General features: G+C 37.7%; 1 protein-coding gene across 1 annotated transcript; it reads left to right on the top strand.

Moving 5' to 3' along the window:
• The first annotated feature begins 78 nt into the window (after positions 1 to 78).
• On the top strand, positions 79 to 10,399 carry LOC137235824 (sex peptide receptor-related protein 2-like). The gene is made up of 4 exons (XM_067758646.1): positions 79 to 88; positions 3,710 to 4,026; positions 4,089 to 4,307; positions 9,665 to 10,399. The coding sequence occupies exons 1-4, from the start codon at positions 79 to 81 to the stop codon at positions 10,061 to 10,063; spliced, it is 945 nt and encodes a 314-aa protein (XP_067614747.1). The 3' UTR covers positions 10,064 to 10,399.
• The last annotated feature ends 9,981 nt before the right edge of the window (positions 10,400 to 20,380 follow it).

A 20,380-nucleotide genomic window follows, 5' to 3' on the forward strand; every position in this document is an offset into this window, starting at 1 on the left:
ACAAAATTGTTGATTGTAAAATATAAATAAAGCTAATGGAACGAATCGACTTTTACTTCTAGTCTACTTTTATCAGAGATGGGAAAATGTAAACCAGAGCTGTTAATTATTGAGTAAACGCTTTAATTGTTTTTAAATTCTTTAAGCTTTTGCAAATGACGCTGAACAGCACTACCAGCTCCCTGAGAGAAGGATTTCGCCAAGCCACTCAAACCCCTACGAAACTACAGTTAAAGTGAGGTTGAACTGGCCGGTCCACAAAGGCCTTATATAGGCGCAATATATCCACAGTGCTACCAGAATTTGTTTGATGTCCAAACGGGCAACCCCAATTAAGCACCAGGACTTAGGTTATAAAATAAATTTGTCCTTTAAGCAAGTGCTTGTAGATTTCTAAGACCTAGCTTAACAGAAGCCGCGAGATCTGACCATTTTTCCCCTGCTAGTAGCTGGACTATTAACCTCGCGAGCGTATGACACGTATACGACATGTTCTCAAACGTTTCTTCCCGCAGTCCTCAGTTACTACAGCTGCTGTTACTGACGACATATAAAGCTATGTATGTGACGCCAGACGGCGGTGTTTAGTTAGTATGACAATCATGAGTCTTACGTCTTTTCTCTTTTTTAGAAATATGAGCAACTTTGCAAGTTTGATATCGCAGGATTTGCACACGTTTTTAGAAATTTTGCAGCCTCGCACTTATGTCCACATCTTACTGGATCATATGCAACTTGTGTTTTCCTTTCATTTCTCCTAAGACGATTGCAACGTATACCGTCGATTCAACGAGTTGAGCGCCCTTCTTTGCTAACTCATCGGCCTTTTCGTTACACTCTATATCTTTATGGCTGGGAATACAGTATAATATGTATGGTCACGCCTGAGCGAAGTTGTTGTTGTTGTTGTAACATTAAAAACACTCTCCGAATATATAGTAGATATAACTTCATAACGTTCTTGTAACAAGCCATTCTATTTCGATAACGATTTAATATGACCACATTGAACCCTCTAGGCAATCACGATTCCTCCTCCTAATTCCATGAGGAACTGGGGTTCCCAGAGCTCCGGCTGCTAAAGAAGCAGGACTCGCCATGGATAGGTAATGTTGACAATTGGGTAGGAGCGGCTATAAATTACGCTGGCAACCCATTGAAGGGTTTAGGCCATCCCACCCACCACCCCCTACTTCCATGAGGAACATGGGGTCGCCAGAGCTTCGGCTGCTTTGGAAACAGGATTCACCACTGGTAGGTGGGGTTGAAAAATGAGTTGGATAAGCAATCTTTCTAGCCACAGATTTTATCTATAATACGAGTAATAACGTATTGGCGGGAAATGAGGATTATTGGCGGGAAATTCTAATCCTCGAAAATGAAAATTGCCTTGATTTTTCTCTTTTATGTATATTTTTTCCGTGATTGGGTTGTATTATATCTCATTTAATACTCACGGTTTACAAAAAGGGCGAAGGTACTTGCGTTTTTATTGCGCTGGTTTCCTTAGTGGCGTCGAAGGACCACTGTTTAGGGGGGTTGGAGTATAAATTTACCTTCCTTTTTTGGGATGCGGTTGCTGCGGGGGTGATAGCGATAATGTTGTGGCGATGGCAATGATTCTAGAGTTCCTGATATGCGGTTGTATAAGAGTGTTTTCCCTTTCCCGTGACTCTAGGCGGCGTGATGACGAGCACTTTCTTTGAATTTGACTTCAAACTACTTGCTTCTTATTATGCTTAAGTGTTAAACAGAGAGTACACTTTCTTTGGTATTTCACTAAGAAAAAGGCACTGTATAATGTGTAATAAAACTATTTTCTATAACTCGGTGAGATTTTTTCGATTTTGTGTCACACACGGGATTGGCAAAGAATTCGAATGTATAATAAAAAGTAAAAAGTCAAAAAACAATAATAAATATATGTATGTGTAGATAGTCACATCTGTCAACCCATTGTTGGGGTTGCCAGAGAGGTGAAATACGCTGGCGTGTTAGCGTACAATACAAACGTCTCAAATACTTAACGTTAATAAGGAATATGTACGTAATTTAGAATATACGTATTTGTACATGCAAATAATTCACGATGCATACTTATACGTAAAAGGTACATATGTAAAAACCTTCAATATAAAATTCAGCTAAATTCATTTAAATTCATGTTTAGGTTTTCTTAAGCCTAAGTTCTATTAAATAGAAGGGTTGGCTGTTGGCGACTACGACAGTCGCTCATGGTTCGGCCGAATGCGAAACAAATTTTGTGGTATAATTATGCACTTTTTGCTAACGTTCCAAATTCTGAACTTTCGAATAAATAACTCAAATATTCAGTATGGCCAGATGATCTTTATTTACACTACTTGGGTACTTAGTAATACTCCACAATTACAATACTCGCGTTCTTCACGTATAGCGTGTTAAAATCGAACTCATTCCAGATACCTCAGCGTGCACTGCTTTAAACTCTCTGTTACCTCGTTTGCCCATCTCTTTTAAGGTCTAGACGTTTCACGAACATGCCTTCTTGAACAGTTGTATATCATGCTTGGTTATTTAGCTATATAAATGTATATCTGTATATGCTTTATTGATGTCTATGCGTGTGAAATATTCTCTTCGCTTCAAGCTGCTGGTTGTGTATGTGACATATTGTTCGTTGCCTTCTATGCATGTGTGTATATGGTTTACTGTTGTTGTATAGCATATGTTTACTAACGGCACAGTGACGCCTCGAAATCGCTAACATTCCCCACAATATATGGGCTGCCTTCGCAGCAACCGTGTGTCCATGCACTAAAAAACAGCCCTAGTTTTAAAACCGTCGCCCACCGGTACCACCTTCGCATTACTTCAGGGTGGCGTTCCATTTTTCTCATTTTTTAAGAGCCTACTGTTGTCCCTGCGCCCAGGTTCCCGCTATTTGCTCTGAGTCTCGACATCCACCTGCGATTGATCCACCGGTTCTTAAACTTCGATTAATTGGTCGCCAATCCATCGGTTGTTTGGTATCGGCTGATGAGCCTTGAATGCGCCGTTTAACTAACCATCTACCATTAACCAGTCGCCGATTCATCGTTTTCTGACTATATTAGTGAATTTGGGTATTCAGAAATTGAATCGTCGCTCACCTGTTTCACCGCCCATTTTGAGGCATTCGTTAACCAATTTACCAACTCATTGATTCTTCCGTCATGGATTCTATTTGGGTTTCCGGCCACCGATTCACCTATTACACATTTCACCTGCAACTCTAACATCAGCCATCCGTTAAGCGAATCTAGCGGCAACTTTGGCACTATCCAACGAATTCACCACTAACTGCTTGTTAGCATACCTTCATCGGGGATCTATTGCAGCTCGATTTCCCATCATCTCGAGTAGTTACAGCCATTCGTCACGGTGTTTCTGTGCTGCTGGCGCAAATGAAGCCACAAAGTGTTTTCCTTTATAAAGGAATTAGGGCTTATTTTACTTTGTATTGAATCTGTAATACCTCAAACTTCGACAATGCCCACCTCACCAACTTTTTTGTAAAAAAATGAGATCGGTGCAATTCACGCGTTTAGTATTTAATATTTTGATAGCGACCGAAAGCAAATATCCATAACACGACTTGAAAAGTATTTATAGGGTAGAGAGTATCTATTCTGCCATTCCTTGTTATCATTCATTCCAACATTTTTTTTTTTTCACTTACTATCCTTAGGCCTCAAAAGATCCCTACTAGCACCAGCCGCTAGGCAAATACCAAGAATCATTGCAAATTATTTTGCTTTGGATGTCAATTCGGATCTTTTGCTTGATAGCGAATTTTTGGTGAGCACTGCAACACCACTTCAAAGCAACGATGTAGAAGAAGAACAACAATACGATAACGAGAACAATAAGAAAGAGATAGAGCATGAACAGTTGCCAGCTGATGCAAACATAAGAGCGGAAGAGTGGAAAACACAGTCTCAAGTAAAACAAACAACGCAAGAGAATGAGTCACTATTTTTCAATATAACGGACTATTGTGAAGAGGTGAGTAAACTGTAATAGTTTTTATTTTTTTCAGTTTACTATAACTTTCAAATAATTTCTAGGTTACTTACTATCAAAAAACCTTGTCAAGTTTGGGTGAGAATGCGCTCTACACGTGCCTCTCGTATTTTTTAACCCTCTTTGTTTTCGTTTTGATACCGTTATTCGTGCTGGCTACGTTTAATTGTTTTTTGATTATGTTGGTGCGTCGCTCAAAGAATTTACGTGGTGAAATGACAAATGCGAATAGCATACGGAGGTCGCGTATGAGTGGGAAAGAGGTGAGTTTGAAGTTTTTTAGGGGTTTAAAACACTAATAATTCGGCAGCTATTCCGGAACCTGTTATTCCTGTTATTATTTTTATACAGTTCATGAGTAACAGTTTGTATTGGACCTTAAATGGTTTTAGGCTAGAGTAGAAAAACTTGATTGCCGAAGGAAAGTAATTCGTTCACTAGAGAATGTTCAATTAACACGCTATGCCCAAAGGGGCACGCCACAGGGTGGAGTTCTCTCCCCGTTCCTATGGAACCAAACGTAAAATTCGTTAGCGAGAGATACAAGATGGGCAATTGGGAAGGGTGTGGCATACGCTGATGACCTAGTTACGTTAGCTTACAGAGGCAGGTTCCCTCAAACCTTTTTAAGACCTGATTCAGGTAGCATTGCGATCAGGGTCCCTATGTGCATCCGGATGCGTACCCACTGTCGATTCAAAAAAGCCGAACAAACGCTATAAAATACCACCGGTGAACTCGCCAGAACTACATAATTTACACATAAACCTGGAGACAAGCCCAAATTTCTAGGCTTAGTTCTCGATAAAAAGCTAAACTGGAAGGACAAACGTTATTCAGCGCTAAAAGAAAGCGTACTTGGCATTATACAAGTGCGTGAAATAGAGACATTGGAATATAGAGACTTATCCACAATATATGCAGATGGATTAATACCGCAACTATTCGAACCATACTGCTGTATGGGATAGTTGTACGGTGGTCAGCCTAGAGCAAGGCGTCAAAGCTTTACTTGTTGGGTAAAGTACATAGATCTAGTATTAGACTAGGGAAGCTCTTCGGCGTATTTTTGACATCCTACCCTTAGATTTTGCTGGTTATCTAGCAGCGGCAACGTCGGCCCTGCGTTAAAGAGGGTTATTCAATTGGAACAGCAAAATTATAAATATTCCCAGCATAGATGATTTGGCCGAGTCGAATAGCAGTTTCGCTGGTGACAGCAGCATTTCTATATACACCGGCGACCCTAAGTTAACGGCTTCTTCCTCCCAGCAAGGATAGCTGTGTGACCATAAATTTGGCGGAAAGCAATTTTTTTTGTAATCACAGAAGCCTTACTGTTGACGACAGCATTTCCATATACATTGGCGGCTATAAACCAAACGTCAGAGTGAGAGGAGGAGTATTTTCAAGGGAAACGGACATTCAGCTCTCCTACGGACTGCCCGATCACTGTAGTATATTCCAGGCAGAAGTATCAGCCATTATGGAAGCCGCAGTAGGGATAGAGATACACAATATCGGTAAGGAAATATTTATTTTCAGCGACAGCCAGGCGGCTATCAAATCTCTTTGGCTCTTACTCGTTCAGTTTTGAACTAAAACTTAATTGATATCGATCACTTTAAGAAATAACCCAACAGAGCCGTGTACATCTCACATAGGTTCCCGGGCACAGGCGGGGGGAAATTGCATTGCAGACGAGCTAGCTAGGCAGTGTATGACCAGGCAGATTCTTCCCGACAAAGAACGCTTAGATAGATAAGCTCCTTGCCACATGCAAGCTTAGAGAGCATATCTACTGTCAAGACGAAGAAATATGGATACTAATATCGGGTTATCGGACATCTAAGAAAAAAGATCTCTAAGTTGGGATAAAATCTCTACACTGATGGAAGTACAAACTAGTCACTGCCTTATATGTAGGTAGCTATGCAAAAATGCTAGGAGCGCCTTATCGTCGATGCTGCAGGAGTTGCATGGACGATGAAGAGAAAGAAGCAGTGGTTCATGCAAACTGCAACTGCCTGGCACTAAGTGGCGCGATACAGCGCTTCCTGTGAGTAATCTGCACCAGTTCGTAGAGTATGACTTCAAGGAGTTTGTAGCCATTATCAGTAGATATCCGGACTTAACTCGTTCTGAGAAACTCAAAAATAACAAACAACTGGACCTGGGCCAATATTTTTCGCAAAGTCTCTACAGTCTTTTTGAACTTTTGTTTTTTCATAATATTTAATTATTATCATATATGTAGTTTTTCAGCTTTACTGATCTATTAGGGTCAAGTGCAAATAAAATGTTATTTATTCCACCATTTAGCCCAACGTTTCGATAATTATCCTAATCTTCTTCAGGGGCGGTCTATATTTGTTTATAACAAAATACAAAAGACAAAAACAACATTAGAAATAAAATTAAACGATCTAAATTACATAGTTTCAAACAAAGTTTTTCACAATTATAAATTTGAATTTTACATGAAATATTACTTCATAAACAATTATTTATATTCACTCACATTGGTATTTAAAAAACGATTTTATTATTACTTTACAAAAAATTAATTAAATGCTACCATCACTATATGGTAAACTTGTCAAACTAAAACTAATTATCTGTGTCATAGGCATAATAAGTAAGTCGCGGCTATGTCTTGTGTATCTTCTTTCTTGTTCATTGCCTTTTCTCTGTTTTGCATTATTCTTAGGCTCTCGAGTGTGTACCTTGTTCTTTCTCTCGTCTCTTTGTCTATTATTTTTGTTGTTGTGAAATCTACTGTGTGTTTGTTGTTTACCGCGTGTTGTGATAACGCCGAGCTGTGTTTTTCTTTGTTGATATCGGCTTGGTGCTCTGCAAGTCGTGTGTTTAGCGCCCTCTTCGTAGTGCCAATATATATTTTGTTGCAATATTCAGTTTCATTTCCTTTGCACTCTATTTGGTATACCACGTTACTTTGTTGTTGTATGTCGATCGGGCTTTTTGTTTTTGTAAAGAATGTTGATAGAGTGTGGTTCGATTTGTAAGCCAGTGTTACTTTTGGGTTTTTTGTTATGTGTTGTGCTAGATTTTCTGAGAGCCTGGGAATATAGGTCGTACTAAAATATTGTTTTGGTTCATTCGGCGACTCTTTCGTTGTGGTTTGTGTGGGAATATTTATTAATTCTTGTTGTTTACGGTCAATTAGATTACATATTAATTTATTGGGATAATTGTTACTTCTTAGCGTCATTTTGATTTTTTCTATATTAGCGTTATGAAAACATTGATTGCTGATGGTCAGTACTTTATGTATAAAATTTTTGGCGGTATTTAATTTATACTTAAAGGGTTGTGATGAAAAGAAATTTATTAGGCGACCAGACGATGTAGGTTTTTTGTACCAGTCAAGTATAATTTTATTGTTAGCTCTATATATGCGGGTGTCTAAGAAGGGGATGTTGTTGTTTTTTTCCATTTCAATGGTAAATTGCAGTCTATTGTGGTATTTGTTCAGTGTACTTAAGATAATTTCCGTGTCGCTTCGTTTTATTATTGCAAATACGTCGTCTACGTATTTGACAAGAAATTTGATACCAGTGTTTTGTTGTTGGTTCAGCTCAGAGTACATATTGTGTATAAGGTCGTCCATCACAATGTCCGCTATGGTGGGGGAAAGTGGGTTACCCATCGGCATTCCAAAAGTTGGCAGCAACCGCACCGAGACTTTATGGTTTACCCAAAATCCACAAACCCGAATGCCCCTTACGTCCAATTTCGTCTTCTATAAATGTTCCATGTTATGAATTGTCCATATATTTAGGAAAAATCATGACGCCACTAATATCAGAAGACTACAACACTAAAAATTCATTTGACTTGAAAAATAGATTAGCTGATGTAAATGTATACAATGATGATGTGTTAGTATCGTTCGATGTCGTCTCGCTCTTCACCAACATACCGACGGCTTTAGCAATAAAGATAGTCATGAAAAAATGGGAAAAAGTCCAACAACACACAAACATACCGAAAAACAAATTTTTAACCATATTAGAGTTCTGCTTAAAAGAAAATAACTATTTCATGTACAATAACAATATTTACCAACAAACTTTTGGAATGCCGATGGGTAACCCACTTTCCCCCACCATAGCGGACATTGTGATGGACGACCTTATACACAATATGTACTCTGAGCTGAACCAACAACAAAACACTGGTATCAAATTTCTTGTCAAATACGTAGACGACGTATTTGCAATAATAAAACGAAGCGACACGGAAATTATCTTAAGTACACTGAACAAATACCACAATAGACTGCAATTTACCATTGAAATGGAAAAAAACAACAACATCCCCTTCTTAGACACCCGCATATATAGAGCTAACAATAAAATTATACTTGACCGGTACAAAAAACCTACATCGTCTGGTCGCCTAATAAATTTCTTTTCATCACAACCCTTTAAGTATAAATTAAATACCGCCAAAAATTTTATACATAAAGTACTGACCATCAGCAATCAATGTTTTCATAACGCTAATATAGAAAAAATCAAAATGACGCTAAGAAGTAACAATTATCCCAATAAATTAATATGTAATCTAATTGACCGTAAACAACAAGAATTAATAAATATTCCCACACAAACCACAACGAAAGAGTCGCCGAATGAACCAAAACAATATTTTAGTACGACCTATATTCCCAGGCTCTCAGAAAATCTAGCACAACACATAACAAAAAACCCAAAAGTAACACTGGCTTACAAATCTAACCACACTCTATCAACATTCTTTACAAAAACAAAAAGCCCGATCGACATACAACAACAAAGTAACGTGGTATACCAAATAGAGTGCAAAGGAAATGAAACTGAACATTGCAACAAAATATATATTGGCACTACGAAGAGGGCGCTAAACACACGACTTGCAGAGCACCAAGCCGATATCAACAAAGAAAAACACAGCACGGCGTTATCACAACACGCGGTAAACAACAAACACACAGTAGATTTCACAACAACAAAAATAATAGACAAAGAGACGAGAGAAAGAACAAGGTACACACTCGAGAGCCTAAGAATAATGCAAAACAGAGAAAAGGCAATGAACAAGAAAGAAGATACACAAGACATAGCCGCGACTTACTTATTATGCCTATGACACAGATAATTAGTTTTAGTTTGACAAGTTTACCATATAGTGATGGTAGCATTTAATTAATTTTTTGTAAAGTAATAATAAAATCGTTTTTTAAATACCAATGTGAGTGAATATAAATAATTGTTTATGAAGTAATATTTCATGTAAAATTCAAATTTATAATTGTGAAAAACTTTGTTTGAAACTATGTAATTTAGATCGTTTAATTTTATTTCTAATGTTGTTTTTGTCTTTTGTATTTTGTTATAAACAAATATAGACCGCCCCTGAAGAAGATAAGGATAATTATCGAAACGTTGGGCTAAATGGTGGAATAAATAACATTTTATTTGCACTTGACCCTAATAGATCAGTAAAGCTGAAAAACTACATATAAATTAATAAAACTGATCGGAAATTACCATTTAATTATTATCTCTCGCTGCCTTTTTATCTTATTTTATTTTTCTTTCTCTCCTTTTCACAGTCACGCAAATTTCACAGCTCATCCGTTTCACAGGAGAATCGCATCACCGTCACACTCATTGCAGTCGTCTTGCTCTTCATCGTTTGCCAATTACCATGGGCAATTTATTTAATCGTTTCTGAAAATGTCGATATCGATAATAATGTGCAAGCGGTCATCGGTAACATATTCAATTTTCTTGCTGCCATTAATGCAGCAGCGAATTTTTTCCTCTATTGCGTACTCTCAGACAAGTACCGCAAGACGGTACGCGAGCTTATATCCGGCTGTAAATATCGTGGACATGCGCGTAATACGAGCGCCAGTGCGAGTCTCTATACGAGTACGCATGCAACGCAAGCATTGAATGGTAGCCGACGTTATCGTCCAACAGCGTCAACGGCGACGGTGGTGAAGTGAGCATGAGCGACAGAGAGAGAGAGAGAGAGAGAGAGCGTGTGGTGAATTACGCAGCGTTTAGCGCAAAAGTCATTTAACTGTACATTTGTATTAGTTGTATAGTATGCATTCATTCGTGTTGTTGTTGTTCTGTCATTATATGTGCGCGTGTTCTCAAACACTTCACAATTTAAGTTGAATATTAAAATCATTGATAAATTAAATTTAGTTAGAATTTATTAGTAAATATTTGTAATCTTTAATTTAAGTGAATTGTTTTTATTTTTGCTAAGTGATTTACTGTTAAGTACCTAATTGACTAGATATATGTATGTAAGTATATAACAGTCGTCGAAATGGCTGTTTGTTTTATGCTGGCTGAGTATTAGATTAAAATTTATTTGTATAAGCAATCGAATCAGCAAAATAATTTAATTATATTATTTATGTGCTAGTATATTAGTCATACATATACATTTAATCCTGTGCATAGCTTAAGCAAGCTAGCGAAAAATATGAACAAACAAAATTGTTGATTGTAAAATATAAATAAAGCTAATGGAACGAATCGACTTTTACTTCTAGTCTACTTTTATCAGAGATGGGAAAATGTAAACCAGAGCTGTTAATTATTGAGTAAACGCTTTAACTGTTTTTAAATTCTTTAAGCTTTTGCAAATGACGCTGAACAGCACTACCAGCTCCCTGAGAGAAGGATTTCGCCAAGCCACTCAAACCCCTACGAAACTACAGTTAAAGTGAGGTTGAACTGGCCGGTCCACAAAGGCCTTATATAGGCGCAATATATCCACAGTGCTACCAGAATTTGTTTGATGTCCAAACGGGCAACCCCAATTAAGCACCAGGACTTAGGTTATAAAATAAATTTGTCCTTTAAGCAAGTGCTTGTAGATTTCTAAGACCTAGCTTAACAGAAGCCGCGAGATCTGACCATTTTTCCCCTGCTAGTAGCTGGAGTATTAACCTCGCGAGCGTATGACACGTATACGACATGTTCTCAAACGTTTCTTCCCGCAGTCCTCAGTTACTACAGCTGCTGTTACTGACGACATATAAAGCTATGTATGTGACGCCAGACGGCGGTGTTTAGTTAGTATGACAATCATGAGTCTTACGTCTTTTCTCTTTTTTAGAAATATGAGCAACTTTGCAAGTTTGATATCGCAGGATTTGCACACGTTTTTAGAAATTTTGCAGCCTCGCACTTATGTCCACATCTTACTGGATCATATGCAACTTGTGTTTTCCTTTCATTTCTCCTAAGACGATTGCAACGTATACCGTCGATTCAACGAGTTGAGCGCCCTTCTTTGCTAACTCATCGGCCTTTTCGTTACACTCTATATCTTTATGGCTGGGAATACAGTATAATATGTATGGTCACGCCTGAGCGAAGTTGTTGTTGTTGTTGTAACATTAAAAACACTCTCCGAATATATAATAGATATAACTTCATAACGTTCTTGTAACAAGCCATTCTATTTCGATAACGATTTAATATGACCACATTGAACCTTCTAGGCAATCACGATTCCTCCTCCTAATTCCATGAGGAACTGGGGTTCCCAGAGCTCCGGCTGCTAAAGAAGCAGGACTCGCCATGGATAGGTAATGTTGACAATTGGGTAGGAGCGGCTATAAATTACGCTGGCAACCCATTGAAGGGTTTAGGCCATCCCACCCACCACCCCCTACTTCCATGAGGAACATGGGGTCGCCAGAGCTTCGGCTGCTTTGGAAACAGGATTCACCACTGGTAGGTGGGGTTGAAAAATGAGTTGGATAAGCAATCTTTCTAGCCACAGATTTTATCTATAATACGAGTAATAACGTACAGTGGCTGGCCTATGCTACTGCAAGTAAGCATTAATAATGGAAAGAATTCCAGCTTGGAAATGGAAAAGAAAATAAAATGAGGCAAATGAAAAGTTCTATAAGTATTTCGTAATACATATCTGTCCTGATATATGGATGGGTTAGCTCTCAGAGTATTAGGGCGAAAATCACTCGGCAAGATTTATGGTATTTTATTTATTTGTATATAGCGAAGGAGTTTTATGATGAGCTGTATGAGCTGCATGAGCTTCAAACAGATATTGAAATAGGATAACGAATAAAAAAAGGTAGACCTTTTGTTCAAAAAACCCTTCCGATAGGACAGGTACTTAAAAGCAGATGTAAGGGAGACCTGAACTGAGTTCGGTAAGACTGATGGAGAAAGACATGGTTTTTCTTGATCTTATCATCTCAAAGGAAATGATTATAGACAATGGCTCTTGCTGGCTGAATGAATTTCTGAGCTTTTCCCACATATATAGCATTTTGGAAGAAGAACAACCCTAAATCCCGTCAGTTTAAAGTAATTGAATACTTAAGGTGGCGTGCTCCGCCTACCACACCGTATGCCCTGAATTCACACCCCGGGCAAAGCAACGTCAAAATTTTAGAAAAATTTTTTTCATTTAGAAGAAAATTTTTCTAAGCGGGGTCGATTCTGGGCAGTGTTTGGCAAGCGCACCGAATGTATTTCTGAAATGAAAAGCTCTCAGTGAAAACTCGTCTGCTTTGCAGATGCCGTTCGATGTCGGCGTAAAAACATGTAGGTCCCGTCCGGCCAATTTGTAGGGAAAATCAAGAGGAGCACGACGCAAATTGGAAGAGAAGATCGGCCTAAAATCTCTTCGGAGGTCATCGCGCCTTACATTTATTTTTTTATTTTTTTAAGGTGGAAATCAGCTTGCAAAAGCTCAAAGAAGTGTGTAGGAAGTATCTTGTGCCGGCCGTAATGTGGTTCTGTTATTTCCTAAGGTGTGTGCGGAAAAGGATAGTCATTAACTATAAAGAACTTTGTGAATCCGAAAACTAGCAATGAGATAAAAAATGAATCTATTTTTGAAATACAGCTGAAAATATTCCAGACATGAAGTGCTACTTTGAGGCTGAGTAAGCAGTTTAAAAGGCAAGTCCTCACTCGACAACCAAGCAACATGCTCTAAGCATTTTAGCATCACTTCGATCTTAGGACTCATATTACAGCTGGTATGCAAACGGAAGCGTATTTGTTTAATAGCTCTCGAACGTAGATTGCTAATTTTTCTGAGCTAGCTAGCTTCAGCTTTTGAGATGCTAGACATATCTTCGCAACCATCATTTTTCTAAAATGTGCATTATAACACATTTTGAAATACTTTTTATAGTTTTCCCAAAATTAAAAAAAAAATTAGAAAAATGATTACCATATGCATTTAAATACTTTTGTTTTCGCTCTCTAACAGCCATAATTCTATCTTTCCAAGCTAAAAATAAAAAAATAATTGACTCGTTTTACCCCCGAAGAGATTTAGGTCGAGCCTCTCTTCCGATTTGGGCCGTTCTCCTTTTGACTTTTCCTATAAACTGACTGGACGGACCTACATGTTTTGTGCTGACCCAGAACGGCATCTGTAAGGAAGATGAGTTTTCCTTTTCATTGCCAAATCAATCACTGCTAAGAAATATCCACGAAAATCCGCTATACAGGTGAGTTATCCGCCTCTAATCGAAATATCTTTGCTAAATCATTTTATTTTCTAAAGAAATCGTATTAGAATCAAGTGACATTAGTGCGTCCAACGTTGGCCATTTATACGTTGTTTATAAATTTGGTAGGTAAGCATTTTAAGTGCTTCAAAAAGAATCAGTGTACGAAAGATTCTACATACTTTGCAATAAATATGAGAAGTTATTTTTTTTTTTGAAAGCGTGAAATTTTGAATAAAAGATGGAAAATGCATTGGGTATGAAGCAAATTTTTCGCTTAAAACGTTTATTTTTTCGAAAACAAAGATCTAAAGACTGGTTCTATTTCAAACACTGCTTGGCCTTCTAACTGTGCTGCCAGATTGATGAAAAAGCTTTTGAGTTTTCATATTCAAAACATCCCAAAACCATAAAAGAGTGCAAATATAAAGAGTATCGATAATAACAAGGATGGAGTTCGAATTGATAACAATGTGTCAATATCAGCCATCGAAGGAAAGTTACTTTGATTATTTAAATAAAAAGGTTATTTAAAAAGTTTCGAACAAAACAAATCTCATCAACAGTTTTCTATTTTACAATAATTTTTACTTTAAAATTGCTCATGGGAGTCAGCTTTTGCTAGAGGAGGAACCAAGAACTGCTATGGCACTAAAATAATAATAGATAAACATGAATTCTTCGTGCAACTTATTTCGATCTCACTTCTCATTTATTCTTTTTTCATTATTTGCATCTATCTTTAAGAATTTTTCGTCAATAAACTTTTTTTGATTCACTTTTTACAGATTCAACATAAATGCAATTAAGCTTAAAATAGCATGATACTAAGCGTTATCTAATACAATTTTCCATAGCACTCAGGTTTTTTTATGGCTTTAGCTTACACTTTTTGGAGCTTGCATAGATTTTTGTATGAAAATTTTACTACACTTTTTTTCCACCTTTTTTTTGCTTCTTATTTCTTTTTCAGTAATATTAACTGTGTGCTGGCTGGGTTCGGCGGCTTCTAAAGCGATAGCGTTGATTGTAAGCAATTAGAATTTAAGCTGCGTTAAAAAAGATGTGTTAATAGAGAAAAATGATGATTGTTGTAATTTGTTGAGTATTTAGCAATAAAAAAGGAATAAATAAAATTTTTATATGTAAGAAAAAGAAGTCAAGATGAACAGTTTTTATACAGGTTTTTTTCCAGCAAACATTTGGAGCTGAAAAAGAGTCAGAAAATAGACCAAATTTGAAAAGTTTGCCCTCATAATGAGTCCATAAAAATGACTGTAATTTAAGCTTTGACGGCATGAGCAAATCGACAGAATGCAGGAGTGGGAAAAATTGGTTATCGCCGAAGAAGGAAAAATATCTTTGGAGAATGCCGCATTGTAACCTAAAGAAAGAAAACTGCTTACAGGGAAGAAGAGTGTGTCTGCGCTACAGCGAGTTAGAAAGACGCATTTTGTAGGAAGAAAGCAGAGGCAAATACTTCTCTATGCTCATAATTGGAAAGAAAGATAGAACGTCGAGGGAAGATGATGAACCTGTGCCCGCAATCACTGGTGAGCAAATTAATGTTCACCCACCAGACTTTAACGAATTCCGATTACCAATAAGCATGTAAAATAACAAGGGCGTGGTTTCTGATGTACTGGTTTCAGATCTGCACAAATACGGCAGAAATGAGTTGGTAAGACACATGCAGCAGCGTCTATGCAAAATACGTTTGAACGGGTGCGTGCCCGTATATTTAAATCAAAGTGTTTTTTACCAAGTCCAAAAGCAGGGGAGCCTGCCAATTGCGCAAAATATCGCAAAAACATCCACCTCAGTACTGCATTTAAGGTCAAGCTTATTGTGCGAATGAGTCGGATCATTGGACCATATCAGTGCGGCTTCAGATTTGATGTATTTATCATCGTGCAAATTTTCACCACATATTGGAAGAAACGTGCGAAAAAAGGGTGCGGCTTCAAGAGGCACTAAAATGAGCTGCTTATATGCTGCTTTGGCTGAACTTGATTTCTTCGCAAAACTTATACGGCTGTGCAAAATGACCTCTCCAAGCCGTTCGAAACTAAACGAAGTTTCGTACAAGGTGGCCGTTATGATGTGATTTCTATAATATGATTTCATCGGCCTGAACACCCTCACCGTAAGTTTGGCTTACTACAGGCTGGAAAAAGAAATGTGAAAGATATTGTGGCGAGTATGAGCATCACTATGCTGTTAGTAAATAATCACAAAAACAAAACCAGCAAGCAGCCACACTTATGTACATGTACACACTAACGCAAGCAGCCACACTTATGTACAAGACAACGAAGAATATTCCATACACATAACCAGGATCTTGAAGCAGAGAGATTATATAGCCGGCATATAAGAACAGAAGGTGTTACTTACACATACACACATATGGCTAGAAGAAAAACATAAACTACAGGAATACATGTATATAGCTAAATAACTAAGCATGAGATACAACTGTTCCAGAAGGCATGTTCGTGAAACGTCTAAACCTTAGGAGAAATGGGCGAACGAGGTAACCGAGAGTATAAACGCTGCGCAAGCTGAAGATTCAGTAATCAGTTTGATTAAAAACGCTATTAATTGCGAAGTGAAGTATAATTGTGAAGTAATTCTCCCAAAGTAGTCTAAATAAAGACTATTTTGCAATACTGAATATTGGAGTTATTTATTCGACAGTTCGGCGATTCGAAAATTAGCAGAATGTGTATAATCATCGGGAATTTACCAAATTACCTGCTGTGATCAGGCAAAGAGTCAGCACAGGCGTCCTACCAAACACGAATTTGTTGGTAGCCATAATTTGGAAATAGTAAAGTGAGCCAGCATTCTAGAATTCAAGATAAGAATCACTTCTTCCAAAAAATGCGACTTTGGGCTGAGTTAACTAATGAAAAGTAAAGTCTTCTTTGGCAAACGAAGACATGCTCTACAAGTCACTTATCGTATCCGTCCTGCCATATAGTTTAGAAGCATGGATCATGAAAACATTAGGTGAACCGGTTTTGGGACTATTGGAGAAAAAGTTAGATAAATTTATGGGCAAAAAGGATACCGCGACTAAAAAAGATTTAAAGATGAGCTGCAAGGTTTTCGTTTTTGTTCTTCTGAAAAAGGCGCTTTTATTGCTTAAAACGTGATTTGTGCGCTATCTTCAATTTTAGTTGACTATTCACGATATTTGTGCTATTTTTGTTCAAACGAAATTTCTCACACAGATGAGTGCTCATATTTTTACAGCACAAAATCAATGTTTACCTCAAACGATTATGCTGCTGGGTAATTCTGACAGTATTAAAGCTTTTATTCAAACTTTGTTTTAGCAGAGCATAGAACTAAAATCAATTAAATTAAATATTTTGATAGCTGAGCTAAGCTTTTTTGCAGAGTTTCTTTCAGCTAAATTAAAAAAAAGCTACAGATAAAGCAAAAAGATAAGAGAAGAAAAGAAGAAAAAAATGTGAAGTCTATTGAAAAATTATAGTGGAAAAAACACAAATGCTTAATACAGTTCGAACAACTAAAGTGGCAAAAAAACTATGCGGAATGCTCGCATGAATTGGAAAATTGAAAAAAAAAAAACAACCAGGTGGGTCTGTGCCCTGAAGGTGAAAAGTTTTAACTGAAATGGAATGTTATTGAATAAGATATTTTTGATGTATTTTTTATACTCAACGTGCTTTGCATTAACTTTCGTAATATAATGTTTGATCGTAACGGCATAAACGCATCGAGATAAATATAGGCTTCCTTATTTCAAAGTGTTCAGGATAAAAAGGAATTGATTTAGCCTTGTCCGTCTCTTCGTCCATCTATCCTACCGTTTGTCTGTAATCACAATAACTGGAGTAAATATTGAAATTTGGTATGTGGGTTTCTTGTCACTCATCCCCCAACGCTTTTTTAAATGAGCCAAATCGGATGATAACCACGCCCACTTTATATATATAATAAAAACAAAAACCAGTTTATTTAGCAAATAATGCACCTGGAGTGTTGAAATTTGATGTGTAGGTTAATATTGAGACTCTTGATAAAAAAATAGAAATATGGGCGTGGCACCGCCCACTTGTGAAAAATCAATTTTGCAAATATTATTTATCAAAAACCGTTAAATGTATCATAACAAAATTCGACAGAGAGGTTGCCTTTACTATAATGAATGCTTCAAAGAAAAATTAACGAAATTGGTTAAGAACCATGCCCACTTTAAGATAAAACGCTAAAAGGGCTGGTGGGGGCACGTGTGGTATTGACTATCTGGCGTGCATTTTTCATTCGCTATCATAACGAGGAGTTATTGATGAGCTGAATTCTTAACAATATTATACGCTACCAAGTATGAAATGTTAAACGCCATCACTCACTGCATACTTCACCTAGGTAAGTAAGGCTGAGGCCAACTTACAATTGTAGGTATCAAAGGGGTCCCAAGGTGAACGGGGAAGATTCTCAGCGAACCCATCGGGCTTATGGATCTCCCCCCCCCCCCCCCACCTATGGAAAACCAACCTTTGCACAACGTCCCACGGGGTAGGAGGGGATACGCTCCCCTTCTACCTTGAAGGACGGATGGGCACGGGTAAGTCCCCAAGGCGCATCCAGGACCAGTCCTGGGCTCCACTTGAGGGACATTCCAGGCCCAATACGTATCAATACGGGTGGCATTTGTCGCGGACAGTTCACTCAGGGTTGCCGAGGATCATCTCGCTCCCCCGCTCCCTGGGTGAAGTGCCGAGACATATGCAACGGTGGAGCTTACTACACCACTTACGGTCGCTAGGACTCTTGTCCCAGGCTCTCTGAGAGGAGTACTGAATCTACCCAGCACCCATGTATACAAATACATCTATACGTTGGGTATTACTAATAGATACTATATACTTCACCTAGGTGAAACTGCGCCCTTCTTGCCCGCCGCCGTCAATCGTTAGCCGTAGGAGCACCTCCGCAATCCGCCTGAACCTATCCGAGTAAGCTTTCTCTGGGGGTAAGATTCTATTTGAAGATCATCACCACCGTTCTCTGAGAACCGCGACCCGTACCGTCATTTTCGAGACCCGCTTCCGTCGCTCCTGCGCTATCATCCGTGGCATCTCCCTCTCTATCCCTCTCTCCCTCTCTCTCTCTGGGATCAAAGGCTGCCGGCATCGAAAGGCAAAAGCCACATCGTGTGTGTGTGCGTGTTCGGAACAAAACAACAACTACTTGTGTTATTAATTGGAAAAGGTTAGTGGGACCTTCGCCTGACCCTGGAGCGGCTGATCTTACCTCAGCCTTCGACAAAACCCACCTCACACATTTTCTATATACATAACTCAAAGAAAAATTAACGGAACGTCATAACATTTGGTACCCATATTTTCCTTATAGCAGGAAATATGTCTAGTAAAAATGGATGGGATCGGTTAAAGACCATGCCCACTTTTTTATAAGAGACGTTTAAAAGGGTCGTAGGCTAGAACAATAAGCTATCTCTTAGCGAAAAATAGTTTTGTATCATCATCATATCACTTACAAAGTTTTTTTGTAAGAGGAAATTGGAAAGCATTTTTTTATTAATGGGCAGTTCCACGCTCCTATTCCGATCAATCATTACACAACATTTCTAGAGTTAAAAATAAATAAATGAATGCCTTGTAACGAAATTCGAAAAAGCAATTTATCCGAAGTGAACTGTACAATTTAAACTCACTCCGATTATATAATGTTCGGTTACACCCGAACTTAGTAACCCTTAATTGTTATAGCTTTAATGGATATGAAATGGTATATTAACTTTGGTCCGATGTTTGTAACGTTGAGAAATATAGAAGATAGACTCACCATCAAGTGTACCGGATTGATCAGGGCGCTGAACTGAGTTCATATAGCCATTACCGTCTGTCCGTCCGTCCGTCTGTCTGCTTGAACGCAAACTAGTCCCTCAAATATCTCAATGAAATTTGGCACAAGGATGTATTTTTGACAGACATCTGCCGGATCTGGCAGGATCGGACCACTATAACATATATCTCCCATACAACCGATCGATAGATAGAAAGATTTTTGGCCATTTCTCCCTTAATTTAGAAAGTATAAACGTGAAAATCGGTGATATATATTCTAATATATCATAGAAGATTTTCTGAAAAAATCACTTTGATCGGAGCTATATATAGTATATATCCCATACAACAGATCATTGAGATAGAAAAATTTTTGGAAATTTCTCCCTTAATTTCCTATATAAAAACGTTAAGCTTGGTGATATTTATTCTAATATATCATAGAAGATATCATGAAAAAATCATTTCGATCGGAGCTATATATAATATATATCCCATACCACCGATCGTTCAGATAGAAAGATTTTTAGCCATTTCTCGCTTAATTTCCAATATAAAAACGTGAAACTTGGTGATTTATATTCGAATATATCATAGAAGATTTCCTGTAAAAATCATTTCGATCGGAGCTATATATAATATATATTCCATACTATCGATCGTTCAGATAAGTGGGTTTTTTGCCATTTTTTTTATTTATCTTAAATTCGCTTAGGTATGTACATCTGTTCACTATATATTTCTTATCTTATACATCCGATTATTTGGAGATTACGAATGGGAAAAATTATTTTTTAGCCAAATTCATGAAAGGTATGAAGCCTTCGGCACAGCCGAAGACAGTCCCGTCATTAATTGTTTTCTTTATTTAACGCACGATATTTCAATTTTTCTTTGATTTTTTAACGCTAATTGCATTTTTTCATAGCCATTTTGCTTTGAAATTTTT

Source organism: Eurosta solidaginis, unplaced genomic scaffold (genome assembly GCF_040869045.1).
Source record: "Eurosta solidaginis isolate ZX-2024a unplaced genomic scaffold, ASM4086904v1 ctg00001023.1, whole genome shotgun sequence".
NCBI lineage: Eukaryota > Metazoa > Arthropoda > Insecta > Diptera > Tephritidae > Eurosta > Eurosta solidaginis.